A 22,513-nucleotide genomic window follows, 5' to 3' on the forward strand; every position below is an offset into this window, starting at 1 on the left:
TAAAGTATATGATTGTCTAACCACTATGCTGTACATTGAATGTAATATTGAATGTAACTGGGAATTTTCTTAATTTTAAAAAATGGTTAAAGGACTCAAATAGAGATTTCCCCAAAGAAGGTATAGAATTGGCCAATAGCAGGATAAAAAGATGCACAAGATTACTAATTATTAGGGAAATGCAAATCATAGCTACAGTGACATACCACCTCGCACCATTAGGTTGGCTACTATCACAAAATAGAGAAAATCACAGGTATTGATGAGGATGTGGAGAAACTGGAACCCTTTTGTGCTATTGGTGAAATTATACAATGGCACAGCCCCTGTGGAAAACAGTATAGCAGTTCCTCAAAAAAATATGATCCAGCAATTTCACTTCTGGGGATACATTCAAAACAGTTCAGAACAGGGACTCGAAAAATTATTTGTACACCCATTTTCATAGCAGCAACATTCACAGTAGCTAAAACATGGAAATAACCAAAGGTCCATTATGGATGAATGGATAAGCACAATGTGGTAAATACATACAATGGAATATTATTCACCCTTAAAAAGGAAGGAAATTATGCAATATGCTACAATATTATGAAACTTGAGGACATAGTGCTAAGTGAAATAAACTAGTCGTGAAAAGAAAAATAGTATATAATTCCACTTATATGAGGTGCTTAGAGTAGTCAAAATAATAAAGACAGACTATGGTTGTGATTGCCAGGAGCCAAGTTGAAGAGCCTCTGTAATGGGTACAGAGCTTCACTTTTATAAGATGCAAAAATTTATGGGGATAGTTGGTGGTGTGATGGTTGTACAACAATGTGAATATACTTAATACCACTGAACTGTATACTTAAAAATGGTTAAGATGGTAAATTATATGTTGTGTATATTTACCACAATAGAAAAAAATACAAAAACTTGTGTATAGGGGTGCACATTTTTGTTTTACTCCAGGATATTTGGCATAACCCTAATCCCAACATAGTTACAGTTTTTGAGACTACTATATATTCTGAGCCAGGAACTGTGTTATGATACGATTTTCTTTTCTATACTTCATTTTGTATTTCTGGAGTTCAAAAATACATCTTTTTATTCATTTGTTTAGTTTTATGTGTACCTAATGCTGTTTTTTTTTTTTTTTAATGTTGTGACTTATTTGCTGTTTTGGAAGTATTCATTCCAAATGTTCACGCACTCAAAATTATTGGAAATGTCTGGTGATCTCCTTTCAGACCTGCTTCAATTTAAACTAGTTGCACTCTAATCCTGATGCATTGTTTGTTGTGTTAGAATTTTCCTTATTTTCTTGTGTTGGATGTCCTGTTTTCTGAACCGTAAATTTTTTCCATGGTTTACTCCCTATTTTGATGAAATGTTCACTTCAAAAAGGGTATATCTTTCTTCACTCCTTGCATATCTAAAACTGTTTATTAAAATGATAATTTGGCTGAAGTATATAGAAAACAATTTTACAGTGCAGTTTTGAAAGCATTGTTTTTGGGGAGTTTGATGCTATTCTTGCTCCATTTCTTTTCTTGTGTTTAGGTTATTTTTTTCCCTAACTTTAATGACTATCTCTATCTCTAGTGTTTTGAAGTTTCTTACCAACATGTTCGGCCATCATCTTTTTTTCATTCATTATGGTAGGCATTAGCTAAGTCTTTGGTAATTGGAATATTCCCGTGTAGGGGTATTTCTTGGGGAAACTTCTATTGACCTGATTGTACTTCCTGCATCAACTTCTCTAATATTCTTTTTGCTTTCCATCTTTTGTCTTTTTAGTTCAGTCTTCTAAAAAATATTCTCTAAAATTAATTTTTTTAGTTTCCATATATTTAATTTTGAAAAACTATGTTTTTTATTCTCCAATCATTCTTTGTTCAGTTTTTTCTCGTTTAATGGATGTAACAACATCTCATACCTCATAAGTATGCATTAATAATACATATTTTCTTTTATTCCCAGTAATGCCTTTGTTGTCTCCAAGCCCCGTTTTGTTCCTTTTTGTTGATTTTGATCTTTCTGATGTTAAAGGATGTTTTCAATTGTATGGTGATCCTTAGCTGTTCATATATATTAAAGAATTAAACACTAAAATGTTCGGTGGAAACCCTGTGGTTTGGGATCGGGATAGCGCTGTTTTGCATAGCCATACAAGTTGTGAACTCAGAACTGCAGGGGACACTATTTTAGTATTCTAGAAAATTATTGATATTTTACCATATTAGAAATTAAAATTGTGAAATTTAAAAAATGTCACTTAAAAAATAATAACCCCCATAAGTTAACATAAATAGCATATATTTTCTGAAAAATAACTATTTCCCAAAACAAACTTAAAAGAATGACATTATATGTCTAGTTAAATAGAAGAAAACTGAATTCTCATGTTTCTGTATTCAGTCTATTGTAATCTGTTGTTTTGGTTAAAATATATGAAGAATATCCAGCTTCATCCAGTACCATAAAAATCTTTTCAGATAATTCTGATTATTCTCTTTTGATATTACATCAGAAGTAGACGAGTGGAAGTTTTCTTAAAGATTTATTACAGTGTGAAACCTGACTCCATATAACTAATTTTTTTTGCTTTGTTAAGTTAAAATCTATTATTCTGTTTTACATGTTGATGTAATCTTTTGTATACCGATGGTTTTGTCAGGCATTGGTCATTTGGAAAATACTGGTTCCCTGACTGAGCTACTTAAATCTTCCAAGTATTAACATGTTTCATTATATAATATCAAGTAATCACATTCATAAAGATTATCATTGATCTTATCAGTGGTGAAATTCCTAAAATTTAATTTTTGCTTGAATTTATTATTGGCAACAAATACTGTCAGCTTTCTTTGGTGGCATAGGCTCACTTTGTCAATTTTCAAGAAAATGTCTACTAAATTGCCAAGTCTAAATATCCATAGTTTGACAGTCATTTTTAAAAATTAAAAAGATGTTAAATGGAAAAAAAAATGTGGCTAGGTTTAGCTCACAGCTCAATTACAGACCCAAGTATTTTCAATATGCAATGAAAGTGCTTTATGCATACATCGTATTTTGTCACATAGACTATTAGACAAACTCGAGGATTGATATGGAATAAAATTATGTATCATAAGATTGCTGCTGCTACATGCTGATAAAGGGTACAGTAATTACTAATACAATTCCAATTTGGTGCCACTCCCTTGATTGGTGCTAAGATGCCAGCATTTTTACCCACCACTGCTTTTATTTTAATCTCATGTGCCTCCTGAAAGTGTTTTGGAGGCCCCAGTTGTCTGTGAACCAGTCTTGGAGAACTGCTGACATGGATTCATATATGTAAAGGCCACCTCCTGGATTAGTGTGCTGTACAACCTGCACAGTCTGCAAGGGGATTGTTTGGACTTACCATAACAAATCAGGTGTTCAGCTGACTGATTCTTTGTTGAGGAGTATGCACTCCAAATCATTATGGGAAATCTTTTATTTGGGGCTAGTAGCTTTCTCCAAAGAGGAAGTCTAGATTCCAGTTGGAGATGGTAGGATGAAAATGATTTGACTGGCTGCTGGCATTCAAAGATCCAGGCAGGGGAAGGGCTGTGGGTCCTTTTACTCAGTTTATGCTTTTGACTGATTTATTATTATTACTTGTTTTGTTTTGTTTTCTCAGTATTTCATGCCTGCCCTTCCTAGTATTCTCAAGTTTTGATTGTCTCCATTCACAGTTGACCTTTAGCCTGTGTGGTAGAGTGAAGATAGGTATCTGTTGTATCTGTAGAAAAAGCATTTAGGTTTCTCAGTAATCTTTGCGCTTCGTTTTTATTTTTTATGTACTGAATTCCTTCAAACACCAGATTTCTTGGGTTGCCTGGGCAAACTGATTCTCTTCTTACTTAATTGTTGCTAAATTACTTTTAAATTAAGTTATTTCTCTATTTCTCTCTTTACACTGTATATTTTATAGTAGGATGCTTGTTAATCTGATGAGATTAATTAATCTATTGCACTTAAAAAGGAATTTAAGGAATAAAGCCTCTGACTTACATGTTTTCTTATAACTTCCTCCACACTGTGAAGTTAGTTTCCATTCCTCCAGCCACTTTCCATTTAAAAATTTGTTGAAACCTCTTTGACAGTAAGTTTGCTTTGGTGTTTACTTGGTCTCTATGAAGGAAAATGTTTTATTTCTTTTAATAAATGAAATGAGTGCCCTCATTTTAGCAGGATTTGGGGAGTGAAGAAATAAATGTATGTGATTAATACACTATTATTAATTTCACAGGCTTGGTTCATCACTAATGGTTAAGAAATTCACCACTTATTGAGGCATTGCTTTAGGTTCTCCACTTAACCTATGCATTTTTAATTTGTAAAAGTGGAGTTTATGATATCTAGTATGAGAGTAAATGAGATAGTGAATGTAAAGTTCTTAACATACTACATGCATCATATGTGCTCAATAATTGATAATTATTATAAACTGTTATGCTGGCCTCTGGCTTACCGAGGTTTTATTGTATCCCTTTCTCTCCATAAAAGATTTTAAATAAGCAAAATACATAATTTGTCACTTAGTATTATTTCCACTTACCGTGACTCCAGATATGAAATGATAATTTCAGAAATGTTTTTATTTAAATGTCTGTACTTCATATGTTTGTATAAAAAAATAGTGTGAATGCCACATGTTCAAATTTAATTTGTGTTTAACTAGTTTTCTTTTTAAGTAAAGTTGACTTTTGAACAACCTGGGGGTTAGGGACACTGACCACCACGCAGTTTAAAATTTGTGTATAACTTTTGACTTATCCAAAAAAAACTGCAGTACAGTTGTTCCTAGCTATCTGCAGGGGGTTGGTTTTAGGACCTCACTCCCAACCCAATGGATACCAAAAGCCCATGAATGCTCAGGTCCCTTATATAAAATGGCATAGAACATTACATACAGTTGGCCTTCCACATCCGTGGATTCCCAACCGCAGATTGAAAATACTGTTTTTAACCCGAGGTCGGATGAATCCGCAGAAGCGAAACCCAGGGATACAGAGTGCCAACTGTATATTTATTGAAGAAAATCTGCGTATAAGCGGACCTGCACAGTTCAAACCCGTGTTGTTCAAGGAACTGTGATTGTAATTATGGCCCATATTTGAAACAGAGTCTAAGGAAAGCAGGTATTCTTATAACTGGATAACTGTTTTATGACCTTGATTCAGAAACTCGTGGTACAAAGAATTTCTTACAGGTTTCTTTAAAAAGAATTTTTTAAATTGTATTTTTGATAATGAGAATTATTCTAGTACATACTTTTGATTAAGAAATTGTTTTTGTAGTTCCCTGGTATATAAGATTACACACTTAAATTCCTCTTATCCAGAAAGTTTAGTATAATAAAAGTAGTTAAAGCTTAACCATAAATATAAAAGATTATTATTAATCATTTCAGGAAATTGCAAGACCTAGTATGGCTGAAGAAGAAACGGAAAGATTGAATTCTGAAAGGTAAATATAAGGAAAAACTAAATCTCTTGCAAGGGAAAGGGGGGGGGAAGGCAGAGACAAACGTATTTAAAAAGTAAATAAATTAATTAAAAAAAAAAAGAAAAAGAAAAAACATGAAAAAAAATAAATAAATAAATCTCTTGAAACCAAATATATACATGACACCAGTTTTGCATTATTTTAGTTAATCAGTAAAGGACTGTTTAAATGTTTGTATATGGTATTGTTTTTAGTAGTGGCTTTTGCCTTTAAATTTTGAAATTTTAACACAATAGGATTATATTACAGATCCCTAGTTTTGAAATATTTTATGTATGTAGAGCATAAAGTTAAAAATTTTTAAGTACATACTAGTAAGTAAAATGTTAACTGATTTTAATTGCCCCTATTGAATGAAAACAGTTAAAAGATACTATAAGTTACAACATAAGGACAATTATTGCAATTACGTAATTTTTTAATCTTTTTTTAATATATAAACTATTTTCAAAAAAGCTTTAATGGTACTTATGTGGTACCATCTCAAGTTAAAAGTTTCAGAATTTAGGAATTGGTTTTTAAACACTTAATGCTCAGGTAGGACACTGAAGAACACAAGACATATCACAATTTTTTATTAAATAATTCAACATTCTAATTAGAACTTTTTTCCAGATAAAGATAATTTTATTTTGTCTTTTTTTAATTGTTGCTAAATTACTTTTAAATTAAGTGATTTCTCTATTTCTCTCTTTATACTGTATATTTTATAGTAGGTTACTTGTTAATATGGTGAGATTAATTAATCTATTGCACTTAAAAAGGAGTTTAAGGATAAAGCCTTATGAAGGTGTTCCTTAGACTTAACTAGAAAAATTATCTAGCCCTTTCTTCACCTAGCATTTTTCCTAGAATCCTGAAAGAATTTACTAATATTCAACTAAAGAGAAAATGCAGACTAGCCACTTCTCTATTATTTAACGTTTTCTGTAAATTGTAGTTAATCCAATAAGAGCTGGACAAAAATAACAACTATACAAATTTAAATGAGGAAAATGTAATTTTTTGAGATGACATAATTAACCTATAAGATCCAAGAAAATGAGCTAAGAATCTTTCCTATGTACAATAACGTGATTACAAAATATAATTGACAAAAGTGTTAATTCACAATATTAACAAAAATGAAGAATGTGCAAGATCTAAATAAAAACAAAAATTTAGTGGGATAGAAAATAATATATTAATAGCTTTCATGATAGGCCATTTTCCAAATTAATATATAGGATTTGGTTTGGAAACCGACAAAATTTAAGATTCATATTTTTCTTTTTATTAATACCATAATTTAATTATTGCTCTGTTGTTAGACATTAGGTTGCTTCTGTATTCGCTATTGAAGCATTGTTTTAATGAACATCTTGTACAAATATCCTTTGCATTATTAAATGATTAAATTTAGGGAGAAAAGTAGCATAATGTAGGCAATTTGCTCTATTAGATAATCAAGTACATTGTTAATCTATAATTGTTAAGACAGTCTGGAATTGGCTCAAGAATTGTCAGTCTAAAGGCAGATCATGACAAAATATATAGCAGAGAAATAGCCTTATAAATATAATTTAGTAAATATAAATAATTGATACTATTGCTTTGATATTTGTCAAGTCATTACAAAAAAGTCTAAATTCTGGGTAGATTAATGTAAGATGTAAGATATATGTTATCATTAAGTTTATTTTTGCTAAAATAAGCATTGCTACATCTAGATAAAGGGCTGGAGATCCTCTTACAAATCTTTTATTTCTAATGTTTTATTATTCACTAAGTAGTTTCTCCTAATACACTAGGGTAAACACACAGACATACACACACTCATAAACTTATGTATACAAATGTACACACATCTGTGTATTTTACATATTTTTTTTTCAGGCATAGTTTGGTGTTTTCTTAAGTGAGCCTATTAAGAATTAGGGAAATGTTTGTGAATGCTTATCTGATTTTGCACAGGGAAAGATACTGTAACCATAAGAGGATATAGAAATCAAAAAAGAAAAATAGGCTTTTCCCATATGTATTTATTCCTTATTTAAAGTACTGTCAGAAATTAATAAGAATGCTTAAACTTTAACTAAAATCAGGGCAAGATGTTAACTGATGAAAATAAAAACCAAGACTAAAACCAGTTGATAGACTCTACAGACCTACTTTTAATACACGATCCTGGAGTTTTATACTCTATTGCCTAAGAAAATGGCAGCCTCCTAAATTTTAACATCATGACAAGGACTGTGAACCTGTATTTTTTTTTTCCCCCTTTTTGATGGACAAGTAAGCCTTAACTTTAAAAAAAAAATTTAGAGCATGTCTTTATTTTGATAATGTTCAAAAACATGGTATTGTATGAAGGAATAGATAATAAAAGGCTTTATTTTTTTCAGTCAACATGATAAAGCTTCTTCAGAAGAAGAAAAAAATGGATGTGATGCAAATTCATTTGAAGCCCCATCAGCAACAAAATGTGAAGAAAGCATAATAATTTCAGATAAGGAAAAGGATATCTGTCTTGAAGAAAAGGAAACTGGCTCAAAGAATATCTTAAGTTATGATTCAAATATTGGTGAAGATAAAGTGGAAAAAGAAAAACAAATTGAGCACATTTGTCAAGAAACAGAGTTGAAAATGTGCCAAAGTTCAGAAAACATAATTTCATGTGATCAGATTAAAGATCAAAATTCCAGTGAAACCAGGTTTTCTTCAAAAAATATTAAAGATTTGCGGTTGACATCTGGTGATGTTAGCATTGATCAGTTTTTGAGAAAAAGAGATGAACATGAATCTGTTAGTTCTGATGTTAGTGAGCAAGGCAGTATTCATCTGGAACCTTTGACTCCATCAGAGGTACTTGAATATGAAGCCACAGAGATTCTTCAGAAAGGTAGTGGTGACCCTTCAGCCAAGTCTGATGAAGTAGTGTCTGATCAAATGGATGATGTTCCTGGGGAAAATAGCCCTAGCACAACAGAGACATCAGTAGACCTGGCAGATGATAAAGAAAGAAGTTGAAATTAGTTGTCATTCTCTGTTTTAGTGTACAAATGGTAAGGGCATTTGGAACAGTACTATCAGGTGAGCCCAGTGGTGCCGTTCTAGAGTTCAGAAAGAGAAAAATGTGAGGGAGGTCATTCATTCACTTTACCTGAACAACTTAGGTTATTACAGAGATTAGTTCAATAATAGCATGATTAGTATGGATTTTCAAGAGGTTTTAAAACATGATTAGGATTTTAATGAAAGTTTACAATAGAAGAGCTTCATTTAACACTTCTCACGGAAATGGAACTTGATTGCCAATATGAATTGATTATTAGGATATTAGTTATATTTATAAAGCACTGAAACTTCCATCAGTTCTACGCTAAAAATCTTTATTACTTATATGTCCTCAGCTTAACAGAAGAAAGTTGGAAACCACATACCTTTTGGGAATAACTGATTTAAAATAATGGCTAATTGGCATTGTTAATGAAAGCTTTATTTTGGGTATGTTGCTGATAAATGCTTAGAGTGTGAAATTAATGAAGCTGTTGAGAATTTGAATGAACATAAACTTAATTTTGGATTTAATATAACATTCCAGACTGTCAGAAGCATGTAAACAGAATATTTGAATCCGTGTACCTCCATACAAGTGTTAGCCTGCCAGGCTGCAAGCTTACCTTAATTAAACTTTCAGTGAAAGTGAAGTTATTAAAATATAAATTTATATTTGTGTTTTTTGTCAGTGTGAGCTGTGCAGAAATCCCTTGATGTATACTAGTTGTATAAAGTAGAAACCCATTGTTGAAACTTCTGTAGCTATTATGCTTTTAATATTGTTTTAATGGTCTTTAGAAATAGACTCATAAAAATGGTCTGGAAACCAAACCAAAGTATGGTATAATGTAGATACTGTAAAGCAGCAAACTGAAAACATGTCTTGGCATGAATGCAGCCATGTTTATGTGACTTTTCCTTTAATTGTAAAATAGAAACTTCAAATGGGACCTAAAGCAGTGATGTAAAAAATTGGTTTGGGATATTTAGTCTAATTTATCCACAAGATGGCCACTAAGTTGATAAACAGTTGTTTTTTATCCTCTAGGAAATAAAGCTCTAGAAATGAATAAGAATAACAGTAGTTTGCTTTGAAGTACTAATAAACTTTTATTTAAAATGCTACATTTTTACTTCTTAAAATGTGATTTGAATCCCTAAATTTTGTTTCACTGAATATTAAATGGTTTAAATGTCTATTAAAATTCTGCTGTATATAGTTTTTGAGTAAATATTTGTAATAAAATTCTGTCCCTGAATAATTTTATTTTTCAGAAAGCTGCTTCAGTCAGATTACCTGTGGCGCCTTTAGGAACTGTGTACTTGTTGAGGAAATTTCATGTTAAGTTAGTGGTAGGATTTCATTCTGTATTCTTTAATTTGATGTATGATATATTTTAAGTCAGTAAAATATAGAGGGAAATACTGCTAATATTTACAGAGAATAGATTTGTTTTCTAAATCCTTTTACTTCAAGAGAAATATAATTTAATATTATAGTTTTCTATCTGCTCGGTAAATTAAAGAGGCTAAATAGGCAAAATATATTATCAAGTTATTTTCTTGAATATGGGGAAGGGTTGGGAATACAAATATTTTTCTTTCTTGCTCCCAAGAAAAGATAAGGAGAAAGGGACCTATTAGCTCTCACCCTTTATCTTGTTGAATCATAAATCTATATAGCAGAAAAGATTTTAAAAAATAAAAAAATAATTTAAAACTCAGAAGAACAGGAAGTAGAAGAAAAAGTCTATGTAAAGTCCACTTTCTGAATCTCATTCAATTAGTTGCCAAGCCTATGCTACAAAATCATAGAGCACTGTGACAAAATAAGTCTCCAAGTGACAGTCTTAATACCTTTTGAGCTTTAGGGTTGTTCTTCTCCTGCCTCTATATACCTTTATAGTAGTGGTTTTCAAAGTAGCTGTTCAGTGACCTGTTTATACCTATTCACTGTGAGAAAAGGAATCTGTACCAAACTCTAAGTTCTTCATTGAGGAAGTCTGGCAATGAAAACAAAAAAGGAGTTGAAATAAACATTGTAATTAATAACCAAATTTGCTTATGTTCTCATGCAATATCCTTATCTCATTTCTGATCAGGAACAAACAGTTCAGGTAAGCATACCAAACCTGTATGTAGCAGTGCTTTAGAACAGTGGTCTGCAGACTTCTTCTGTTGTGAGTCCAGGTGCTAAATTGTGGGCCCTGTGGTCACAACTATTCAAGTCTTCCTTGTAGCATGAAAGGAGCTATAAGTAGCATGTAAATAATAGCCTGTTTGTGTTTCAGTAAAACTTTATTTAAAAAAAACAGAATGTTGGCTGGATTTGACCCATTAACTACAGTTTGCTTATTCCTGCTTTAGGGTGTTTAGATTCCCTTGATATGACTATGAAAGCCAGTAACGCATGTTAGTTAGTGACTGTTTGCCTAAGAACTAATGACTAGTGCCTTAGTATATTATGGTTCTGTTAACTTCCAATAGGATTATGTTAGATTAAAAGTGCAGTTCAGTGACACGAATTTGATTATATTGATTTTGTGGCATGTACTTTTAATTTACATTGAAAATCTGAATGCCATATTTATGTGTGTTATTTCTTCCCCTTTGCATCTCCAGTGTTTTAGAGAGGATTTTGGAATTGTTTTACCTTACAAAAATTTTAGGAACTATTCTAAATATTTTTTAAAGGAACTGGCAAGATATGAGTTACCTTGTTTTCACTATAAGTAATAAAATGAGGAAATCACATATCTGGGCAATACTTACCTAAGGTTACAAAGCCAAGAACTAAATTTGATCTGATTCTAAAGTTACTGTTTTCTGTCATACCTGTAGTTCTCAGCATTTATATTGAATGTTGCTTTTTAAAATAAATCTTTTATTTTTTGCAAATAACCCTCACATTTATGACATATAGTTTGCTTTATTATTTATATAGTGATTATATGTATATGGAATTGAGGACTTCTTAATCTAAAGAAGAGGATCTAGTGATATTTTTTATTACTGGGAATTAAGGGATTTTATCTCAAGAGGAGGGGTTCAATAATCATTTTATTAATAGGAAATACATGTAATATAAAGGTATACTTCACATAATTTAGTAGTTTTAACATTACATTTTTGTAGTCTTCTGTAATGTCATTTGTTGACTCCATGATTGATACAATCATTTTTGTCCATCAAAATCATTACTCCAATACCAATCTTTCTTACTGACTTCAAAGGAATAAGACTTTTGTATTATGTATATAGGCACTCAAAAAGGGATTGCAAGTGTTTCATTTTTACTAGATTACTATAACACGAAGACTTGTTATTTTCAGCACAGAAATGAAACACTTTTTAATTTTTTTCTTTTAAATAAGGAACATATGCAGATCCATGTAGACAAGAGGAATAGTCAGGTAGGGTTTTGGGTTTTTTGTTTGTTTGTTTGTTTGTTTTTATTGATTTTAGAGAGAGAGGAAGAAAAAGAGAGAGTGTTTTTCCACTTATTCATGCATTCATTGGTTGTTTCTAGTATGTGCCCTGACTGGGTATCAGCCTGCAACCTTGGTGTATTAGAACAACACTCTAACCAACTGAGTTACCCAGCCAGGGTTAGATAGATTTTTAAAAGTCATGGCATTTTTTAATTGTTAGACTGTTTCCTCTGTGTGTTTTTTTTTCTTTCCATTTTTCTTCTTAAAGCAAACCTGTTAACATTTGTTTCAGTACTGGTGTGGTGTTAACAAACTCCTTTAGCTTTTTCTTGTCTGGGAAGCTATTTATTTCTTCTTTGATAGCTTTGCTGGGTAAGGTAGCCTTGGTTGTAGGTCCTTTTCATTGCTTTGAATATTTCACGCCACTCCCTTCTGGCCTGATTGGACGAAACTGGACCACCTTCTTTACCACACATGAATAAATTCAAAATGGATCAAAGATTTAAATGTTAGATCTGAAACCATAAAAATCCTAGAAGAAAACGGAGGCAGCAAAATCTCGGACATTGCTCATAGCAATTTTTTATCAGACATGTCTCCCCAGGCAAGGGAAACAAAAGAAAAAATAAACAAATGGGACTACATCAAACTAAAACATTATTGCACATCAAAGGCAATTGTCGACAAAATAAAAAGATGGTCCACAGAATGAGAGAACATATTTGCCCATACATCTGATTAGGGGTTAAAAAAGCCAAAATTTAAAAAGTACTAACAAAACTCAACACCAAAAAAACACCACCCAATTAAAAAATGGGCAAAGGACCTAAATAGACACTTCTTCAAAGAAGACATACGGATGGACTATAGACATATGAAAGAGTGCTCAACATCACTAATCATCAGAGAAATGCAAATTAAAACCACAATGAGATACCCATCTCACACCTGTCAGAATGGCCATCATCAATAAATCAAGAAAGAACAGCTGCTGGTGAGCATGTGGAGAAAGGGGGACCCTTTTGTACTGTTGGTGGGAATGCAGACTGGTGCAGCCACTATGGGAAGCAGTATGGAGAGACCTAAAAAAAAATTGAAACCCTTTGATCCATTGATCCCACTTCTAGGAATATATCTGAAGGAACCTAAAACACTGATTTGAAAGAACATAAGCACCCCTGTATTTATTGCATTGTGTGCAATTACCAAGATACAGCAGCAGCCCAAGTGTCCATCAATAGAGTGGATGAAACAACTATGGGCCATTTACACAATGAAATACTACTCAGCCTTAAAAAAAATTTTACTCTTTGTGACAATATGGCTGGACCTGGAAAACATGTTAAGTGAAATAAGCCAGTCAGAGAAAGGCAAATACCGTAAGAATCACTTATATGTGGAATCTAATGAACAAACTGAACTAACAAGGAAAATGGGATGGAGAGCAGGATGACAGCTAGTGGGTAGGGGGAGTTAGACGGTGGAGGGATTGAGGAAAAAGGACTCGGTCATGGACAACAGTGTGGCAATTGCTTAGGAGAAGGGGATAAAAGGGGACTAAATGGTAATGGAAAAAATACAATAAAGATTAAAATTTTTTTTTAAAGTCATGGCAATGCTTAATTTCCAACTTAGAAGCTGTAAACTGAAAGATACTTCATTCAGATCACCTTGTAGGAAATTAAACACATCTGCAGCAACACCAGGGACATTGAGGGCTGAGTTATCCTGGGTGAAATTACTTTTACAGTTAGCTAAAGGTAACTTTTAATTGCTTGTTAAATATATTATAAAACCACCATTATTTAAAATAATATACCAACCATAATTTAGTCTTGTTTAATTACATAAGGTGTCATCATCATGAAGATTATTGGATTAAGCTATAAATGAAGTTGTGGCTGCAGATGTTAATAGCCAGAATAACTGCTGATCAGAGAAGTTACCATGGATTTTGGTTTCCAGAAAATTACCCCGGTACATTTGGGGTCATACTACTTTTCCAAAAACAACAGAAAAACTGAGTGCACTCCACCCAATTCAACCTCTTTTTAAATTGAGGTAAAAAAACATTAGTTTCAGGTGTACAACGTAATGATTTCATACTTGTTTTTGTTGCAAATCACCATAACAACAAGTCTACCTAGCATCCAACATCATACATAGTTAGAAAAACATTTTTGTGATGAGAACTTTCAAGATCCACTCTCCTAGCTACTTTGAAATATGCAATATAGTATTATCAACTATAGTCACCATGCTTTACATTACATCCTCATGATTGACTTGTTTTATAAGAGAAAATATCTACCTTTTGACCCCGTTACCCATTTTATTCACCCCTCCCTGCCTGCCCCAGCCCTCAGATAACGCAGCCACCAATCTCTTCTATATCATGAACTCAGGAATTTTTCTTTTATATTCCACATAAAAGTGAGATCATATGGTATCTATCTTTAACTTATTTTACTTACCATGATGCCTTCAAGGCCTATTCATGTTGCAAATGACATGATTTCACTCTTTTTAATGGGTGAATGATACTCCAGTCCGTGTGTGTTATTTTCTTTGTACATCCATCAATGGGCACTTGGGTTACTTCATACCTTAGTTATTGAAGATATGGCACAATGAACATAGGGGTACATATATCAAGTTTTAGTGTTTTCATTTTGGGGGGGCGGGGGTAAATAACCAGAATTAGAATCGTTGGATCATATGGTAGTTCTATTTTTAATTTTTTGAGGAACCTCCATACTGTTTTCCATACTGGCTACATTAATTTACATTTCCACCAATAGAGCACAAGGATTCCACATCCTCACCAGTACGTGTTAGTTCTTGTCCTTTTTGTAATAGCCTTTCTAACCTAACAGATGTCAGGTGATATTGTGGTTCTATTTTGCAATTGCATGATGATTTGAGATGTCTAGCATGTTTTCATGTATCTTGGCCATCTGTGTATTCTTTGGAAAAATCTTTCTTTTCAGATCCTCCCCATTTTTTAATTGGAATGTTTGAGGCTTATTTTGATTGTCTTTTGCTGTTGAGTTGTGAGTTCTTTATATATTTTGGATATTAATGCCTTATAAGATGTATGGTTTGCAAATATCTTTTACCATTCAGTAGATTGTCTCTTCATTTCCTGATAGTTTTCTTTGCTGTACAGAAGCTCTTTAGTTTGATGTAATCCCACTTACTGATTTTTGCTTTTGTTACCCTTGCTTTTGGTTTCAAATAGGGGGAAAAAAGTGATCACCAGGTTCAATGTCAAAGAGCTTAGCACCTATGTTTTCTTCCAGGAGTTTTACGGCTTCAGGTCTTACATTCAAGTCTTTACTTCCTTTTTCAGTCAATTTTTGTGTGTAGTGTAAGATAATGGGCCAGTTTTATTTTTTTTACATGTGGCTGTCTTAATTTTTCCAACACCATTTATTGAAGAGACTATCCTTTCCATATTGTATATTCTTGGCTCCTTGGTTGTAAATTACTATATACACATGGGTTTATTTTTTTGCTCTATTCTGTTCCATTGATCTATATGTCTGTTTTTATGCCAGTACCATACTGTTTTGATTACCATAGCTTGTAATACAATTTGAAATCAGGGAGTGTGATACCTCCAGCTTTTTTCTTTCTCACGATCCCCTTTTTTGGCTATTGGGATTCACCAACCTGTACTTAAAAATGACTTCCCTTCTAAGTATTATAGTAAAATGCCGTTTGTGGAAAGTTTGGGAACTATATAGTTTTAAACTTTTAAAGTATTTTCTTTTAACTGCCTTAAAAACACTTTTAATTGCTGTATATCAGGAGCTAGCAAACTACTGTATTCAAATACTATCAAATAAACTTGTTGGTAATTCCCAGTGTATGATTATTTACCAGAGGCTACTGTAGTTCGCAAATACTTTAAAAAGAAATGCAAAGAAACAAGTAAATGTTGCGGAACATCCTGAAATGAAATGAAACTGATCTAAACTTTAACAAAGGCAATATCAGTTTCAACTAGGAAACCAAAATCAGGGCAAACAAAAAATGTTTTTATCATTAAAAAAGGGAGTTTCTATGAAGCTACATGTTATCTGATGCAAATGTAAAGATTTTTTTTGACAGTCCTGAGTATTTGACTAATAATGCAAAAATGAAAGAATTTTCTATGTCTGAAATATTTGTTACAAAACTGAGACTATCAGGGCAATTAATGCATTGTGTGATTTTAAATTTCATTTTAAGAATAACTTAAATGTGGTACATCCAATTGTTAAAATGATTTTTATTTGGCATTTATATTATGTTCCATCGTATTGCTTTTTTTTATCAGACAGCTTTATCAGGGAAAGATAGTGGTATTGCAATATATAATCTTAAATTTAAGGATCTTGGTCTTAGAGAAGGTTTTATGAATTTGACCCTAAAGGCAAGGGAAGTAAATGAAAAAGTAAATGAATGGGACTACATCAAACTAAAAACCTTCTGCACAGCAAAATAAACCACCAACAAAACAGAAGAGCAACCAACTAAATGGGAGAAGGTGTTTGCAAACAACAGTTCCAATAAGGTGTTAATGTTGAAAATATATAAAGAATTCATACAACTCAACATCAAACAAACAATTCAATTAAAAAAATGGGCAGAGGACCTGAACAGACACTTCTCCCAAAAAGACATATAAATGGCTAACAGATACATGAAAAGGTGCTCAACTTAACTAGCTATTAGGGAAATGCAAATCAAAACTACAATGAGATACCACCTCACATCTGTTTGAATGGCTATTATTAGCATGACTAGTAATAGCAAGTGTTGGAGAGATTGTGAAGAAAAAGGAACCCTCATTTGCTGCTGGTGGGAATGTAACTGGTACAGCCACTTTGGAAAACAGTATGGAGGTTACTTAAAAATTAAGAATGGAGTTACCATATGACCCAGCAATCCCTCTTCTGGGTGTCTACCCAAAACATTGGAAAACATTTATTTGCAAGATATATGCACCCCTATGTTCATTGCATCAGCATCCAAGGTGGCCAAGATATGGAAAAAAACAAAAGTGTCCTTTGATAGATGACTGGATAAAAAATATGTGGTACACATATACAGTGGAATAATATGCAGCCATCAGGAAAGATGACATACTGCCATTTGCAACATAGATTGATTTTTAGAACATTATGCTAAGTGAAATAAGTCAGAAAATGCTAAGAACCATATGATTTTACTCATGTGGGATATAAGAAAAATCCACAGGCACAGACAACAGTCTGGTGGTTACCAGAGGGAAGAGGACTTGGGGAGTAGTAAAGGGTAAAGGGAGCCAAATATATGGTGACAGAAAACATGGACTTTTGGTGGTGGACACGCAATACAGTATACAGATTTGTATCATAGAAATGTACACTTGAAACCTGTATAATCTTATTAACCAATGTCACCCCAATAAATTTAATAATGAAATATATAATCTTGTTCATACTAAAAATTATCTTTTTAAACAAAATTTCTGAAAAATAATTGGTTTTCTTTTTACTTTATTTTTTAAATCCTCACCCAAGGTTATGTTTATTGATTTTAGAGAGAGAGGAAGGAGGAGAGAAACATCACTTGGTTGCCTCCCATACACACCCCACTAGAGATGGAACCCGCACCCTAGGTATGTGCTATGGCCATGGATCAAACCCACAACATTTTGGTACATGGGATGATGTTGGGAAATGCCCTGTCTGGTTTCAGGCACTATAGCCCCGCCGACAGGCTCGAGAGGGCCCCAAGGCTGGATATAATCAAGGAGGCCTTGGGAAAACAGGCCCCTGAGGAGATGAAACCTGTTTTCCAGGCAGGGACACAGCCTCTGCCTCCCTCACATCACCCTGCTTGGCTCTGTGATGGTCAGTTTGTCAAAGATGGGTAAGATCTCTCATGAGGAGGGACAACCTAAGACAGACATGGCTGTTATGGGCAGCAGACAAGGACTTGGGGAACACAGAGAAAGGACAAAAAGGCCCACACCCCTTGGCTCAGCATGGACATGGCCAGAGTCCTCATTCTGTCTGAAAGAAGTCTCCTTATCTCTTGGTGGCTCTGCTGCCTGGCCCAGGCTTGAAACAACACCAATGGCAGGTACAGCCCTAAACTGGATCGGGCAGTCCCCAGCGACAATCAGGGCCAGAAGTAAGTTCCTCTAAGCATGCTTTGTTCTTCCCTCAAAAGCTATGATAACTGCTTCATACTGGGAAGGAGATTTACATTATTCATAGACCCTGACCTGAGGCAGATCTCTTTGTTCCTCCAAATGTTATCTATGATCTCTATTTGTTTTCTGTTAACATAGCCTTTTGACATTGATGAGCTTTGCATCCATACCCTGTTCATATGGTTCTCAATAAAGGCCTTTGGACACAGGCATTAGGGGCCTTCTCTTCACTAGAGGGAAGAGCCATGGCCCCTCTCCTGGCAAACAGAGTGTTTGCGACAACTTGTGTTTATTCCCCAAATCTGTGACTACCCCGAGACGGGCTCTGCGAGATTCAGAGCCCCGCTCCCTCCTCAGCTGGCTCTGGACAGTAACCCTCAAATCTAGAAGCCCTGCACTCCCCACAACGTGTCGCTCCCTGCGACCGGATGACGCTCCAACCAATTGAGCTGCCTGGCCAGGGCTAGGTGTGTATTATGGTCCCTCAGAACTATTTGAAAATTCTTTAAGAATAGTGTTACACAGAACGATGATTCTGTATAATTTGGCAATTCCTGAGAATTCCAGGAATTTTGATTCTTCATCCCCACATCCCAAGTAGTAATATCTGTCAGGAATTGGAGCTGCCAATGCTCAGCAAATCTGTTCAGATAGGCAAAACAGCTTAGGAAATGGGTGCTGAAATGTCAGTCTTCTACCAATGCCTGATGAGCTCAAGGTACTCCAGGTAAGTGGGGAGGAGCTGAGGGGAGCACGACTTTAAAATTGTGGGTGTGACTATTGGCTCAATGCTGGAGTCATAGAAATAAGAAGGATAATTTTTGAGATAGTTGTACTGTCAAAGAAACTGAGCCTGGACTGAAAGTTCATGACTGTTCAAGACTTAAAATGACCCTTGGGCCCCCAACTTTTTATATTAGATAGCAGGCTGAGAAAGTTGACTGGTCCTCAAATAGAACATATTTTCCAATATCCACGTGAAATGTGGTCAAGAAGGATAAAGAAAAAAAAAAAGGGAAGGACCTCCTGGATGTGGAATCAATACTTTGGACAGCAATTGATCAGGGATCTCCTCCCAGTGAGCAGAATGAAGTCTAATCAATAAATTTTTGTACCACCAGAGTTGCAGGTGTTTGTAGCAGAGAACTATTTTGGGCCAGTGACTGTGCATCTCCCATCTTTCCCTTTCCAACTAGGAGTGTTTTTTCGCAGTTTTCTTCTGTTGCAACTTGTATGTGTAGGGGACAGCTTTTTGGTTCACAAATCAAGTAGAGACTAGTGAATGCTACCCCCTGATTTAGAAACTAATGGGGGATACTGAATGTTGAGCATGATGCCATTGATTTAATGGGGCTTTCCTCAAGGAAAAAGAATACATTTGACTGTAAAAGAAGGGTTCATTGAATAGTCTGTGATAGACATTAGACGGTTACCTTATAATTATCATTCTCCCCAGCGAAACAGACACCCAACAGGATTACACTTTCTGGGTGGGTGGGACTACTTTGTCTGGATCTGACCTGTGAATTGGGGGGAAATATGACATGTCATTTCTGAATTGAAGCATTGAATTGCCTAATTCAGACCTAGCCTCTTTGCTCTGATTAGTCTACCAACAATATTTGAGATGGTGCTATACCTACAATGAACAGAAGGATCACCATTTTAACTTGCAACGGACTTTTAAAATGAGTGAGAAATATTTGTTGCTTTTCATCATTGAGGTTTGAAGATGCTTACTACAATGTAATTCTCACGTCTCCTGACTGATAATAACATCATGAAAATCTTCTCATGCCAGTGCCTGGGGACCTGTCTCATAATTTCCTAACTTTTTTAGGCCTATCTCTTCATTTTCCTGTATTTCACTATGCAAGCTACTGTCTTGCGTACTAATTTCATATCAGTCCCCTGAGCAATTGTTTTATTGCATAATTTGAAAAATAGTTACAGGACTTTCACTTCTGGCCAGTTTAGAGTGGGAAGGACTGGATTTACCCTCTGCCCACCCCGAAACAAACAATGCTACATGTAACAATCTTTTAAGACAACAACATCAGGAATGAATACAGTGCTCTATGAGAGACAGAAAACAAATGAGGTGAGTCCTCTGATTGCTTCTGTGTATTGCCTTGAGAACTTCCAAGCTGTAGCACAGGGAATGGGAACTGAGGCAAAACCTGGGAGATTCTGTGAGTTAAGGAGATAGAGCTGAGAGTTTGGGGAGAACCAGGGTCTTAGACTTCATGGGACCAAGTTCCCTGGCACTTTAAACAGGGTTGGAAATAGTGCCTATTCATACCAGCTAGAATGAAAAAAACATAATTCATGGGGCATTGAATAGAGAATTCAGGAAGGTCTTGCCTCAGTAGTATGGGAAAAAATTAGCCTTAGACTGAGCACTGCTTTCTACCCAGCTAATAAATCGCAGAAGCACGGTCTGAAAAAGCCAAGTAATTTCCACATAAATATACTGTATCCCAGAAAAGAACTCAAGAAGATATATAGGAATACAAAAATATCAAGTACACACAGAGGTAAAATTCACAGGGTCTAACATCCAATAAAAGATTACCAAGCATACAAAAAGTCAGGAAAACATGACCACAGTGAGGAAAATACCTGGTCAGCTAACCCAAAACTGACAAAGATGTCAGAAATAAGACAGGACATTGAAACAGATAATATCACTATTTTCAAAAAGTTAAGATGATATTAAATGGATCCAGATTGAGCTAAAGAAATGAACAATATCTGGGACAAAAATTGTGATGACCAGCATGGATCAGTTGAGCATTAACCTGCAAAGCGAAAGGTCACAGGTTCAATTCCCAGTCAAGGCACATGCCTAGGTTGCAGGCCTGGTTCCAGTTGGGGCATTTGTTAGAGGCACCTGATTAATGGTTCTCTCACACATTGATGTTTCTCTCCTCTCTTTTTTCCTCTCTTCCCCTCTCTCTAAAAATACAAATAAATAAAATCTTTAAAAAAAAATTATGCTGATGGGATTAATGGCAGATCGGACAGAGCAGATGAAAAGATCAGTGAACTTGAAGAAAGCAATGGAAACTAGTGATCTGTGGGAAAATGTCAAGAGGCCTAATATTTTCCAAACTTGAAAACTATAAACATATAGATCCAAGAAATTAAACAAACTCCAAGTATAAGATATATGGAGAAAACTCAAAAAGGCAACAATCAAATTGCTCAAAACCAATAATAAAGAGAAAAATTTAAGCATCCAGATAAAAAAAGACACATCACATACAGAAGAACAAAGATAAAGATGACATAAGGTTTCCTTAAAAGCACTGAAAGCAAAAACTGTCAACCTAGAATTGTATTCCCAGTAAAAATTCTTTTTGAAAACAAAGGCAAATTTTTTTCTGAATGTATCACCAGGAGACCTGCACTATAAGAAATGCTAAAAGAAGTCCTTCATGCAAAAGCTATACACCTGAAATCAAATTAACTGTGTTGTTCAAATCTTCTGTAGCCCTACTGATATTTTTTCTCCTTTGATTTACCAGTTAGTGAGAGAAATGTTTTAAAATCTTTGACTGTGATGGATTTGTCTATCTTTAGGTGCAATTTTTTCAACTTTAATTTGGGATTATAATATGTACATACAAATTTAGTTTATTTCCCTGGTAAGTTGAGCCTCATTTTGTAGTGACCCTTTTTATCTCTAGTATTGCTTAAAAGTTATTTTGTTTGATACAGCTGTACAAACTTTCTTTTGGTTAATATTTACATGATATATAGTTTTCCACTATTGTACTCTTAACCTTTCTGTGATATACACATACATTCTTAAAATCCAGTAAGACAATCTTTGTCTTTTAACTATGGCATTTAGTCCCCCATATTAATGGTAATGATCAATTTAGAATATCCTATTTCTCTTGTCTTTTCTATATTTTTATCTTCTTTCTTGTCTTCTGTATAAATGTCCTTTTTCTCATCTGTTTTTTATATTATTGATGTTGGAAGTTATACAACCTATATTCTTTTTTAAAAAGTCTTTTTAGTAGGTATCCTCATGAATTATACAATGTATCCTTTAGTTTATTCAAGTCTAAAGTAATTATATTTACCTTTTTCCCAAACAAGGACTAAAAACACTTAAATTCTACTTGAGACCATATACCCCTTCTAAAGGTAACCTTCGCTACATAGTTGTAGTAACTACTGCCAATCAGAAGTGCAGGCTGAGAATAGGATATGGAACTCTATTGAGTTTTAAGTGTTGGCCAAAAATGAGTGAACAAAACAAAAACATTTTGACAGTTCAGCACTTAAAAGCCTCTGCTTGGGTCTA

At 34.0% G+C, this 22,513-nt stretch overlaps 1 protein-coding gene across 2 annotated transcripts in view; it reads left to right on the top strand.

Annotated features, from left to right (window-relative positions):
• ZNF280D (zinc finger protein 280D) overlaps nt 1–22,513 on the top strand; it is a 129,610-nt gene that overhangs the window by 80,287 nt on the left and 26,810 nt on the right. The window contains exons 19-20 of one of the 2 annotated variants that reach the window (XM_054565377.1): nt 5,438–5,493; nt 7,917–9,698. The exons of the other annotated variant lie outside the window; for it this stretch is intronic. Of the exons in view, the coding sequence (XP_054421352.1) occupies nt 5,438–5,493; nt 7,917–8,541 (681 nt within the window). The 3' untranslated portion in view covers nt 8,542–9,698. Of the gene's footprint in view, nt 1–5,437; nt 5,494–7,916; nt 9,699–22,513 lie in introns of those variants that run through there. 2 annotated transcript variants of the gene reach the window in all.

Source organism: Pteronotus mesoamericanus, unplaced genomic scaffold (assembly GCF_021234165.1).
Source record: "Pteronotus mesoamericanus isolate MK-2021 breed Mesoamerican mustached bat unplaced genomic scaffold, CSHL_Meso_final contig_164, whole genome shotgun sequence".
Lineage (NCBI taxonomy): Eukaryota > Metazoa > Chordata > Mammalia > Chiroptera > Mormoopidae > Pteronotus > Pteronotus mesoamericanus.